The sequence below is a fragment of the Chiloscyllium plagiosum genome, unplaced genomic scaffold (genome assembly GCF_037043375.1).
Source record: "Chiloscyllium plagiosum isolate Xiang-an unplaced genomic scaffold, Cpla_swu_hap1 HiC_scaffold_24, whole genome shotgun sequence".
Classification (NCBI taxonomy): domain Eukaryota; kingdom Metazoa; phylum Chordata; class Chondrichthyes; order Orectolobiformes; family Hemiscylliidae; genus Chiloscyllium; species Chiloscyllium plagiosum.
In genome coordinates, this window is record NW_028270162.1 from 57,376,156 (window position 1) to 57,389,223 (window position 13,068).

General features: G+C 69.7%; 1 protein-coding gene across 4 annotated transcripts in view; it reads left to right on the forward strand.

The window, feature by feature from the left end:
- The first annotated feature begins 222 nt into the window (after positions 1-222).
- The window catches only part of pisd (phosphatidylserine decarboxylase), a 132,438-nt gene continuing 119,592 nt past the window's right edge, over positions 223-13,068 (forward strand). For 3 of the 4 annotated variants that reach the window (XM_088000192.1, XM_088000203.1, XM_088000193.1), the window contains exon 1: positions 223-386. In XM_088000192.1, the coding sequence (XP_087856318.1) occupies positions 238-386 (149 nt within the window). In that variant the 5' untranslated portion in view covers positions 223-237. Of the gene's footprint in view, positions 387-432; positions 437-13,068 lie in introns of those variants that run through there. The other variant, XM_088000196.1, reaches the window with a different exon arrangement.

Genomic DNA, 13,068 nt, shown 5'->3' on the forward strand with positions numbered 1-13,068 from the left:
TTGCTGTGTCTGCCATCATGGAGGGAGGCTGGTGGATGGGATGTGAGTGGGTGGCTGTTTGATCCCAGACACCAGGTGTGATGGAGTACTCCCTTCAGGGGTCAGCCCAGACTGGCAGAGGTTGAGTTGTGTCAGATTGTTCTCACCATGGCCTGAGGTGGCTCAGCTCTCTCCCAGGGTAACTCACTCACCTCCTCCTCCTGCTCCCTGAGCCTGGGGAAACCTGCTGCCGTCGCCATGGCAACAACCTGCCAGACCTGGGGCATCCTGGGAGGTGATCAGGGCGCGGGGCCTGATTGGCCGGTTGCTTATGGGGGCGGGGCTTCGGCCATGGCGGCCTCCAGAGTGGGCTTGTTGTCAGCGCGGCTCCGGGCCGCTGGGCCCGGGTAAGGGCAGTGCCGGGGGGGTGGTACCGCGGGCCTGAACCTGGGCCCGGGTAAGGACAGTGCCGGGGGTGGGGGTAGCGCGGGCCCGGTCCGGGTCCGGGTAAGGGCAGTGCCGGGGGTGGGGGTACCGCGGGCCCGGGTAAGGACAGTGCCGGGGGTGGGGGTAGCGCGGGCCCGGTCCGGGTCCGGGTAAGGGCAGTGCCGGGGGTGGGGGTACCGCGGGCCCGGGCCCGGGTAAGGGCAGTGTCCGGGGGGGTGGGGTACCGCGGGCCCGGGCCCGGGTAAGGGCAGTGGGGGGGTGGGGTATCGCGGGCCCGGGTAAGGAAGTGCTCGCGGCCGGACCGGGCACCGATGAGAATCTCAGCCGGAATCGGGCAAGGCCCCACCCCCGCAGAGGATTATCAGGCGGGCCCTGGGTGTGTGGCCTGTGGGAGAGAGCGGTGGGAGTCGGTGCTCACGGTGTACTGAGCGTTCAGGAACACCCCCCCCACCCCCACCGGGGATCTGTCACCTCCCCCCCCCCCCCCCCCCCGAGATCTGTCACCTCCCCCCCCCCCCGAGATCTGTCACCTCCCCCCCCCCGAGATCTGTCACCTCCCCCCCCCCCGAGATCTGTCACCTCCCCCCCCCCGAGATCTGTCACCTCCCCCCCCCCCGAGATCTGTCACCTCCCCCCCCCCGAGATCTGTCACCTCCCCCCCCCCCCGAGATCTGTCACCTCCCCCCCCCCGAGATCTGTCACCTCCCCCCCCCCCGAGATCTGTCACCTCCCCCCCCCCGAGATCTGTCACCTCCCCCCCCCCGAGATCTGTCACCTCCCCCCCCCCCGAGATCTGTCACCTCCCCCCCCCCGAGATCTGTCACCTCCCCCCCCCCGAGATCTGTCACCTCCCCCCCCCCGAGATCTGTCACCTCCCCCCCCCGAGATCTGTCACCTCCCCCCCCCGAGATCTGTCACCTCCCCCCCCCCGAGATCTGTCACCTCCCCCCCCCCCCGAGATCTGTCACCTCCCCCCCCGAGATCTGTCACCTCCCCCCCCGAGATCTGTCACCTCCCCCCCCGAGATCTGTCACCCCCCCCGAGATCTGTCACCCCCCCCGAGATCTGTCACCCCCCCCCGAGATCTGTCACCTCCCCCCCCCCGAGATCTGTCACCTCCCCCCCCGAGATCTGTCCCCTCCCCCCCCCCCCCGAGATCTGTCACCTCCCCCCCCCGAGATCTGTCACCCCCCCCGAGATCTGTCACCCCCCCCGAGATCTGTCACCCCCCCCCCCCGAGATCTGTCACCCCCCCCCCCCGAGATCTGTCACCTCCCCCCCCGGGATCTGTCACCCCCCCCCCCCCCGGGATCTGTCACCCCCCCCCCGGGATCTGTCACCCCCCCCGAGATCTGTCACCTCCCCCCCCCGAGATCTGTCACCCCCCCGAGATCTGTCACCCCCCCGAGATCTGTCACCCCCCCTGAGATCTGTCACCCCCCCGAGATCTGTCACCTCCCCCCCCCCCCGAGATCTGTCACCTCCCCCCCCGAGATCTGTCACCTCCCCCCCCCGAGATCTGTCACCTCCCCCCCCGAGATCTGTCACCTCCCCCCCCGAGATCTGTCACCTCCCCCTCCCCCGAGATCTGTCACCCCCCCCCCGAGATCTCTCCCCCCCCCCGAGATCTCTCTCCCCCCCCCCCCCCGAGATCTCTCTCCCCCCCCCCCGAGATCTCTCTCCCCCCCCGAGATCTCTCTCCCCCCCCGAGATCTCTCTCCCCCCCCGAGATCTCTCTCCCCCCCCGAGATCTCTCCCCCCCCCGTGATCTGTCACCTCCTCCCCCCCGAGATCTGTCACCTCCCCCCCGAGATCTGTCACCCCCCCCCGAGATCTGTCACCCCCCCCCCCGAGATCTGTCACCCCCCCCCCCGAGATCTCTTCCCCCCCCCGAGATCTGTCACCTCACCCCCCCCGAGATCTGTCACCCCCACCCCCCCCGAGATCTCTCACCTCCCCCCCGAGATCTCTCAACTCCCCCCCCCGAGATCTGTCACCCCCCCCCGAGATCTGTCACCTCCCCCCCCCGAGATCTGTCACCTCCCCCCCCCGAGATCTGTCACCTCCCCCCCCCCCCGAGATCTGTCACCCCCACCCCCCCCCGAGATCTCTCACCTCCCCCCCGAGATCTCTCACCTCCCCCCCGAGATCTCTCACCTCCCCCCCGAGATCTCTCACCTCCCCCCCGAGATCTCTCACCTCCCCCCCCGAGATCTCTCACCTCCCCCCCCCGAGATCTCTCACCTCCCCCCCCCGAGATCTCTCACCTCCCCCCCCGAGATCTGCCACCTCCCCCCCGAGATCTGCCACCTCCCCCCCCGAGATCTGCCACCTCCCCCCCCGAGATCTGCCACCTCCCCCCCCGAGATCTGCCACCTCCCCCCCCCGAGATCTGCCACCTCCCCCCCCGAGATCTGCCACCTCCCCCCCCGAGATCTGTCACCTCCCCCCCCCCCCGAGATCTGTCACCTCCCCCCCCCGAGATCTGTCACCTCCCCCCCCCCGAGATCTGTCACCCCCCCCCCCCCCGAGATCTGTCACCCCCCCCCCCCCCGAGATCTGTCACCTCCCCCCCCCCCCCCCCCCGAGATCTGTCACCCCCCCCCCCCCCGAGATCTGTCACCTCCCCCCCCCCCCCCCCCCCCGAGATCTGTCACCTCCCCCCCCCCGGGATCTGTCACCTCCCCCCCTGGGATCTGTCACCCCCCCCCCCCCCGAGATCTGTCACCTCCCCCCCCCGAGATCTGTCACCCCCCCCCGAGATCTGTCACCCCCCCCGAGATCTGTCACCCCCCCGAGATCTGTCACCTCCCCCCCCCCCCGAGATCTGTCACCTCCCCCCCCCGAGATCTGTCACCTCCCCCCCCCGAGATCTGTCACCTCCCCCCCCGAGATCTGTCACCTCCCCCCCCCCCGAGATCTGTCACCTCCCCCCCCCCCCGAGATCTCTCCCCCCCCCCCCGAGATCTCTCCCCCCCCCCCGAGATCTCTCCCCCCCCCGAGATCTCTCCCCCCCCCGAGATCTCTCCCCCCCCCGAGATCTCTCCCCCCCCCGAGATCTCTCCCCCCCCCCCGAGATCTGTCACCTCCCCCCCGAGATCTGTCACCCCCCCCTCCGAGATCTGTCACCCCCCCCCCGAGATCTGTCACCCCCACCCCCCCCGAGATCTCTCCCCCCCCCCCCCCGAGATCTGTCACCTCCCCCCCCCCCGAGATCTGTCACCTCCCCCACCCCGAGATCTCTCACCTCCCCCCCCGAGATCTCTCACCTCCCCCCCCCGAGATCTCTCACCTCCCCCCCCCGAGATCTCTCACCTCCCCCCCCCCGAGATCTCTCACCTCCCCCCCCCGAGATCTCTCACCTCCCCCCCCCGAGATCTCTCACCTCCCCCCCCCGAGATCTGCCACCTCCCCCCCCCGAGATCTGCCCCCTCCCCCCCCGAGATCTGTCACCCCCACCCCCCCCCCCCCGAGATCTCTCACCTCCCCCCCCGAGATCTCTCACCTCCCCCCCCGAGATCTCTCACCTCCCCCCCCGAGATCTCTCACCTCCCCCCCCCCCCGAGATCTGCCACCTCCCCCCCCCGAGATCTGCCACCTCCCCCCCCGAGATCTGCCACCTCCCCCCCCGAGATCTGCCACCTCCCCCCCCCGAGATCTGCCACCTCCCCCCCGAGATCTGTCACCCCCACCCCCCCCCGAGATCTGTCACCCCCACCCCCCCCCCCGAGATCTCTCACCTCCCCCGCCCCCGAGATCTGTCACCTCCACCCCCCCGAGATCTGTCACCTCCCCCCCCCCGTGATCTGTCACCTCCCTCCCCCGAGATCAGTCACCTCCCCCCCCGAGATCTGTCACCTCCCCCCCCCGAGATCTGTCACCTCCCCCCCCCGAGATCTGTCACCTCCCCCCCCCGAGATCTGTCACCTCACCCCCCCCGAGATCTGTCACCTCCCCCCCCCGAGATCTGCCACCTCCCCCCCCCGAGATCTGTCACCCCCACCCCCCCCCCCGAGATCTCTCACCTCCCCCCCCGAGATCTCTCACCTCCCCCCCCGAGATCTCTCACCTCCCCCCCGAGATCTCTCACCTCCCCCCCCGAGATCTCTCACCTCCCCCCCCGAGATCTCTCACCTCCCCCCCCGAGATCTCTCACCTCCCCCCCCCCCGAGATCTGCCACCTCCCCCCCCGAGATCTGCCACCTCCCCCCCCGAGATCTGCCACCTCCCCCCCCGAGATCTGCCACCTCCCCCCCCCGAGATCTGCCACCTCCCCCCCGAGATCTGTCACCCCCACCCCCCCCCCGAGATCTCTCACCTCCCCCCCCCCGAGATCTGACCCCTCCCCCCCCGAGATCTGTCCCCTCACCCCCCCGAGATCTGTCCCCTCACCCCCCCGAGATCTGTCCCCTCACCCCCCCGAGATCTGTCCCCTCACCCCCCCGAGATCTGTCCCCTCACCCCCCCGAGATCTGTCCCCTCACCCCCCCGAGATCTGTCCCCTCACCCCCCCGAGATCTGTCCCCTCACCCCCCCCGAGATCTGTCCCCTCACCCCCCCGAGATCTGTCCCCTCACCCCCCCGAGATCTGTCCCCTCACCCCCCCGAGATCTGTCCCCTCACCCCCCCGAGATCTGTCCCCTCACCCCCCCGAGATCTGTCCCCTCACCCCCCCGAGATCTGTCCCCTCACCCCCCCGAGATCTGTCACCTCACCCCCCCCGAGATCTGTCACCTCCCCCCCCCGAGATCTGTCACCTCCCTCCCCCGAGATCTGTCACCTCCCCCCCCCCGAGATCTGTCACCTCCCCCCCCCGAGATCTGTCACCTCCCCCCCCCCGAGATCTGTCACCTCCCCCCCCGAGATCTGTCACCTCCCCCCCCGAGATCTGTCACCTCCCCCCCCGAGATCTGTCACCTCCCCCCCCCGAGATCTGTCACCTCCCCCCCCCAAGATCTGTCACCTCCCCCCCCGAGATCTGTCACCTCCCCCCCCCCCGAGATCTGTCACCTCCCCCCCCCGAGACCTGTCACCTCCCCCCCCCGAGATCTGTCACCTCCCCCCCCCGAGATCTGTCACCTCCCCCCCCCCGAGACCTGTCACCTCCCCCCCCCGAGATCTGTCACCTCCCCCCCCCCCCCGAGATCTCTCACCTCCCCCCCCCGAGATCTCTCACCTCCCCCCCCCCCGAGATCTCTCACCTCCCCCCCCCGAGATCTCTCACCTCCCCCCCCCCCCGAGATCTCTCACCTCCCCCCCCCGAGATCTGACCCCTCCCCCCCCGAGATCTGTCCCCTCACCCCCCCGAGATCTGTCCCCTCACCCCCCCGAGATCTGTCCCCTCACCCCCCCGAGATCTGTCCCCTCACCCCCCCGAGATCTGTCCCCTCACCCCCCCGAGATCTGTCCCCTCACCCCCCCGAGATCTGTCCCCTCACCCCCCCGAGATCTGTCCCCTCACCCCCCCGAGATCTGTCCCCTCACCCCCCCGAGATCTGTCCCCTCACCCCCCCGAGATCTGTCCCCTCACCCCCCCGAGATCTGTCCCCTCACCCCCCCGAGATCTGTCCCCTCACCCCCCCGAGATCTGTCCCCTCACCCCCCCGAGATCTGTCCCCTCACCCCCCCCGAGATCTGTCCCCTCACCCCCCCGAGATCTGTCCCCTCACCCCCCCGAGATCTGTCACCTCCCCCCCCGAGATCTGTCACCTCCCCCCCCGAGATCTGTCACCTCCCCCCCCCGAGATCTGTCACCTCACCCTCACCCTCCCCCGAGATCTGTCACCTCTCCCTCTCCCCCCCCCGAGATCTGTCACCTCTCCCTCTCCCCCACCCCCCCGAGATCTGTCACCTCTCCCCCACCCCCCCGAGATCTGTCCCCTCAACCCCACCCCCCCGAGATCTGTCAACTCACCCCCACCCCCCGCGAGATGTGTTACCTCAGCACCAATCCCCCGAGATCTGTCACCTCACCCCCACCCCCCCGAGATCTGCCACCTCACCCCAACCTCCCCCCCCCCGAGATCAGCCACCTCACCCCAACCTCCCCCCTGAGATCTGCCACCTCACCCCCACCTCCCCCCCCCAGAGATCCGTCACGTCACCCCCCCTGAGATCTGCCACCTCCCCCCCCAACCCCCCGAGATCTGTCACCTCACCATCACCCCCCCCTGAGATCTGCCACCTCCCCCCCAACCCCCCGAGATCTGTCACCTCACCATCACCCCCCCGAGATCTGACACCTCAACCCAACACCCCCGAGATCTGTCACCTCACCCCCCCGAGATCTGTCCCCTCACCCCCCCGAGATCTGTCCCCTCACCCCCCCGAGATCTGTCCCCTCACCCCCCCGAGATCTGTCCCCTCACCCCCCCGAGATCTGTCCCCTCACCCCCCCGAGATCTGTCCCCTCACCCCCCCGAGATCTGTCCCCTCACCCCCCCCCGAGATCTGTCCCCTCACCCCCCCGAGATCTGTCCCCTCACCCCCCCGAGATCTGTCACCTCCCCCCCCCGAGATCTGTCACCTCCCCCCCCGAGATCTGTCACCTCCCCCCCCCCCGAGATCTGTCACCTCACCCTCACCCTCCCCCGAGATCTGTCACCTCTCCCTCTCCCCCCCCCGAGATCTGTCACCTCTCCCTCTCCCCCACCCCCCCGAGATCTGTCACCTCTCCCCCACCCCCCCGAGATCTGTCCCCTCAACCCCACCCCCCCGAGATCTGTCAACTCACCCCCACCCCCCGCGAGATGTGTTACCTCAGCACCAATCCCCCGAGATCTGTCACCTCACCCCCACCCCCCCGAGATCTGCCACCTCACCCCAACCTCCCCCCCCCCGAGATCAGCCACCTCACCCCAACCTCCCCCCTGAGATCTGCCACCTCACCCCCACCTCCCCCCCCCAGAGATCCGTCACGTCACCCCCCCTGAGATCTGCCACCTCCCCCCCCAACCCCCCGAGATCTGTCACCTCACCATCACCCCCCCCTGAGATCTGCCACCTCCCCCCCAACCCCCCGAGATCTGTCACCTCACCATCACCCCCCCGAGATCTGACACCTCAACCCAACACCCCCGAGATCTGTCACCTCACCCCCACCCCCCCGAGATCTGTCACCTCACCCCCACCCCCCCGAGATCTGCCACCTCACCCCAACCTCCCCCCCGAGATCTGCCACCTCACCCCAACCTCCCCCCCGAGATCTGCCACCTCACCCCAACCTCCCCCCTGAGATCTGCCACCTCACCCCCACCTCCCCCCGAGATCTGTCACCTCACCCCAGTCCCCCGAGATCTGTCACCTCACCCTCGCCCCCCCGAGATCTGTCACCTCACCCCCCCCTGAGATCTGTCACCTCACCCCCACGCCCCCCGAGATCTGTCACCTCACCCTCACCCCCCCCCGAGATCTGTCACCTCACCCCCCCCGCGATCTGTCACCTCACCCTCATCCCCCCCCGAGACCTGTCACCTCACCCGCACCCCCCCCGAGACCTGTCACCTCACCCTCCCCCCCCCCCCCCCCCACCCCGCCCGAGACCTGTCACCTCACCCTCGCCCCCCCCGAGATCTGTCACCTCACCCTCGCCCCCCCGCGATCTGTCACCTCACCCCCCCCCGCGATCTGTCACCTCACCCCCACCCACCCCCGAGATCTGTCACATCACCCCCACCCGAGACCTGTCACCTCTCCCCTCCCCCCCCCCGAGATCTGTCACCTCTCCCCTCCCCCCCCGAGATCTGTCACCTCACCCCTACCCTCCCCCGAGATCTGTCACCTCACCCCTACCCTCCCCCGAGATCTGTCACCTCAACCCCACCCCCCCGAGATCTGTCACCTCACCCCCACCCCCCCGAGATCTGTCACCTCACCCCCACCCCCCCGAGATCTGCCACCTCACCCCAACCTCCCCCCCGAGATCTGCCACCTCACCCCAACCTCCCCCCGAGATCTGTCACCTCACCCTCGCCCCCCCCCGAGATCTGTCACCTCACCCCCCCCGCGATCTGTCACCTCACCCCCACCCACCCCCGAGATCTGTCACATCGCCCCCACCCGAGACCTGTCACCTCACCCTCACCCCCCCCCGAGACCTGTCACCTCACCCTCACCCCCCCCCCCGTGATCTGTCACCTCACCCTCACCCTCCCCCGAGATCTGTCACCTCTCCCCTCCCCCCCCGAGATCTGTCACCTCTCCCCTCCCCCCCCCCGAGATCTGTCACCTCACCCCTACCCTCCCCCGAGATCTGTCACCTCACCCCTACCCTCCCCCGAGATCTGTCACCTCAACCCCACCCCCCCGAGATCTGTCACCTCACCCCCGTCCCCCGAAACCTGTCACCTCACCCTCCCCCCCCCCCCCCCCCCGCCGAGACCTGTCATCTCACCCTCGCCCCCCCGAGATCTGTCACCTCACCCTCGCCCCCCCGCTATCTGTCACCTCACCCCCTCCCCCGCGATCTGTCACCTCACCCCCACCGACCCCCGAGATCTGTCACATCACCCCCACCCGAGACCTGTCCCCACACCCCACCCGAGACGTGTCACCTCACCCTCCCCCCCCCCCCCCCAGAGATCCGTCACGTCACCCCCCTGCGATCTGTCACCTCACCCTCATGCCGCCCCGAGACCTGTCACCTCACCCTCACCCCGCCCCCCGAGACCTGTCACCTCACCCCTCTCCCCCCCCCCCCCGAGATCTGTCACCTCACCCTCGCCCCCCCGAGATCTGTCACCTCACCCTCGCCCCTCCGAGATCTGTCACCTCACCCTCGCCCCCCCGAGATCTGTCACCTCCCCCCCCCCCCGAGACCTGTCACCTCACCCTCACCTCCCCCGAGATCTGTCACCTCACCCCCACCTCCCCCGAGACCTGTCACCTCACCGTCACCCTCCCCCCCCCCCCCCGAGGTCTGTCACCTCTCCCCCCCCCCCCCCCGAGGTCTGTCACCTCTCCCCCCCCCCCCGAGGTCTGTCACCTCTCCCCCCCCCCCCCCCGAGGTCTGTCACCTCTCCCTCCCCCCCCCCCCCCCCGTGATCTGTCACCTCTCCCTCCCCCCCCCGTGATCTGTCACCTCTCCCTCCCCCCCCCCCGTGATCTGTCACCTCACCCCCTCCCCCCCCCGAGATCTGTCATCTCACCCTCACCCTCCCCCGAGATCTGTCACCTCTCCCCTCCCCCCCCCCCCCGAGATCTGTCACCTCACCCCTCACCCCCCGAGATCTGTCATCTCACCCTCACCCTCCCCCGAGATCTGTCACCTCAACCCAACCCCCCCGAGATCTGTCACCTCACCCTCGCCCCCCCGAGATCTGTCACCTCACCCCCCCCCCCGCGATCTGTCACCTCACCCTCATCCCCCCCCCGAGACCTGTCACCTCACCCTCCCCCCCCGAGACCTGTCACCTCACCCTCGCCCCCCCCGAGATCTGTCACCTCACCCTCGCCCCCCCGCGATCTGTCACCTCACCCCCCCCCGCGATCTGTCACCTCACCCCCACCCACCCCCGAGATCTGTCACATCACCCCCACCCGAGACCTGTCACCTCACCCTCACCCCCCCGAGACGTGTCACCTCACCCTCCCCCCCCCCCCCCAGAGATCCGTCACGTCACCCCCCTGCGATCTGTCACCTCACCCTCATGCCGCCCCGAGACCTGTCACCTCACCCTCACCCCGCCCCCCGAGACCTGTCACCTCACCCCTCTCCCCCCCCCCCCGAGATCTGTCACCTCACCCTCGCCCCCCCGAGATCTGTCACCTCACCCTCGCCCCTCCGAGATCTGTCACCTCACCCTCGCCCCCCCGAGATCTGTCACCTCCCCCCCCCCCGAGACCTGTCACCTCACCCTCACCTCCCCCGAGATCTGTCACCTCACCCCCACCTCCCCCGAGACCTGTCACCTCACCGTCACCCTCCCCCCCCCCCCCCCGAGGTCTGTCACCTCTCCCCCCCCCCCCCCGAGGTCTGTCACCTCTCCCCCCCCCCCCCGAGGTCTGTCACCTCTCCCCCCCCCCCCCCCGAGGTCTGTCACCTCTCCCTCCCCCCCCCCCCCCCCCGTGATCTGTCACCTCTCCCTCCCCCCCCCGTGATCTGTCACCTCTCCCTCCCCCCCCCCCCGTGATCTGTCACCTCACCCCCTCCCCCCCCCGAGATCTGTCATCTCACCCTCACCCTCCCCCGAGATCTGTCACCTCTCCCCTCCCCCCCCCCCCCCCGAGATCTGTCACCTCACCCCTCACCCCCCGAGATCTGTCATCTCACCCTCACCCTCCCCCGAGATCTGTCACCTCAACCCAACCCCCCCGAGATCTGTCACCTCACCCTCGCCCCCCCGAGATCTGTCACCTCACCCCCCCCCCCCGCGATCTGTCACCTCACCCTCATCCCCCCCCCGAGACCTGTCACCTCACCCTCCCCCCCCGAGACCTGTCACCTCACCCTCGCCCCCCCCGAGATCTGTCACCTCACCCTCGCCCCCCCGCGATCTGTCACCTCACCCCCCCCCGCGATCTGTCACCTCACCCCCACCCACCCCCGAGATCTGTCACATCACCCCCACCCGAGACCTGTCACCTCACCCTCACCCCCCCGAGACGTGTCACCTCACCCTCCCCCCCCCCCCCAGAGATCCGTCACGTCACCCCCCCGCGATCTGTCACCTGACCCCCACACCCCCCCCCAAGATCTGTCACATCACCCCCACCCGAGACCTGTCACCTCACCCTCATGCCCCCCCGAGACCTGTCACCTCACCCTCACCCCGCCCCCTGAGACCTGTCACCTCACCCTCCTCCCCCCCCCGAGACCTGTCACCTCACCCTCACCTCCCCCGAGATCTGTCACCTCACCCCCACCTCCCCCGAGATCTGTCACCTCACCCCAACCTTCCCCTGAGATCTGTCACCTCACCCCTCTTCCCCCCCCGAGATCTGTCACCTCACCCCTCCCCCCCCCCCGAGATCTGTCACCTCTCCCCCCCCCCCCCCCCCGTGATTAGTCACCTCACCCTCCCCCGAGATCTGTCACCTCTCCCCTCCCCCCCCGAGATCTGTCACCTCTCCCCTCCCCCCCCGAGATCTGTCACCTCTCCCCTCCCCCCCCGAGATCTGTCACCACACCCCTACCCTCCCCCGAGATCTGTCACCTCACTCCTACCCTCCCCCGAGATCTGTCACCTCAACCCCACCCCCCCGAGATCTGTCACCTCAACCCCACCCCCCCGAGATCTGTCACCTCACCCCCACCCCCCCGAGATCTGTCACCTCACCCCCACCCCCCGAGATCTGTCACCTCACCCCCACCCCCCCGAGATCTGCCACCTCACCCCAACCTCCCCCCCCGAGATCTGCCACCTCACCCCAACCTCCCCCCGAGATCTGTCACCTCACCCTCGCCCCCCCGAGATCTGTCACCTCACCCCCCCCCGCGATCTGTCACCTCACCCCCACCCACCCCCGAGATCTGTCACATCGCCCCCACCCGAGACCTGTCACCTCACCCCCCCCCCCCCGAGGTCTGTCACCTCTCCCTCCCCCCCCCCCCCGTGATCTGTCACCTCACCCTCACCCTCCCCCGAGATCTGTCACTTCTCCCCTCCCCTCCCCCGAGATCTGTCACCTCACCCCTACCCTCCCCCGAGATCTGTCACCTCACCCCTACCCTCCCCCGAGATCTGTCACCTCAACCCCACCCCCCCGAGATCTGTCACCTCACCCTCATGCCCCCCCGAGACCTGTCACCTCACCCTCACCCCGCCCCCCGAGACGTGTCACCTCACCCCTCTTCCCCCCCCCCGAGATCTGTCCCCTCACCCCTCCCCCCCCCGAGATCTGTCACCTCACCCTCGCCCCCCCGAGATCTGTCACCTCCCCCCCCCCCCCCCGAGACCTGTCACCTCACCCTCACCTCCCCCGAGATCTGTCACCTCACCCCCACCTCCCCCGAGACCTGTCACCTCACCGTCACCTTCCCCCCCCCCGAGGTCTGTCACCTCTCCCCCCCCCCCCCCCCCCCCGAGGTCTGTCACCTCTTCCCCCCCCCCCCCCCGAGGTCTGTCACCTCTCCCCCCCCCCCGAGGTCTGTCACCTCTCCCTCCCCCCCCCCCCCCCGTGATCTGTCACCTCTCCCTCCCCCCCCCCCGTGATCTGTCACCTCTCCCTCCCCCCCCGTGATCTGTCACCTCACCCCCTCCCCCCCCCCCCGAGATCTGTCATCTCACCCTCACCCTCCCCCGAGATCTGTCACCTCTCCCCTCCCCCCCCCGAGATCTGTCACCTCACCCCTCACCCCCCGAGATCTGTCATCTCACCCTCACCCTCCCCCGAGATCTGTCACCTCAACCCAAACCCCCCGAGATCTGTCACCTCACCCTCGCCCCCCCGAGATCTGTCACCTCACCCCCCCCCGCGATCTGTCACCTCACCCTCATCCCCCCCCGAGACCTGTCACCTCACCCTCCCCCCCCGAGACCTGTCACCTCACCCTCGCCCCCCCCCGAGATCTGTCACCTCACCCTCGCCCCCCCGCGATCTGTCACCTCACCCTCGCCCCCCCCCGAGACCTGTCACCTCACCCTCCCCCCCCCGAGACCTGTCACCTCACCCTCGCCCCCCCCCGAGATCTGTCACCTCACC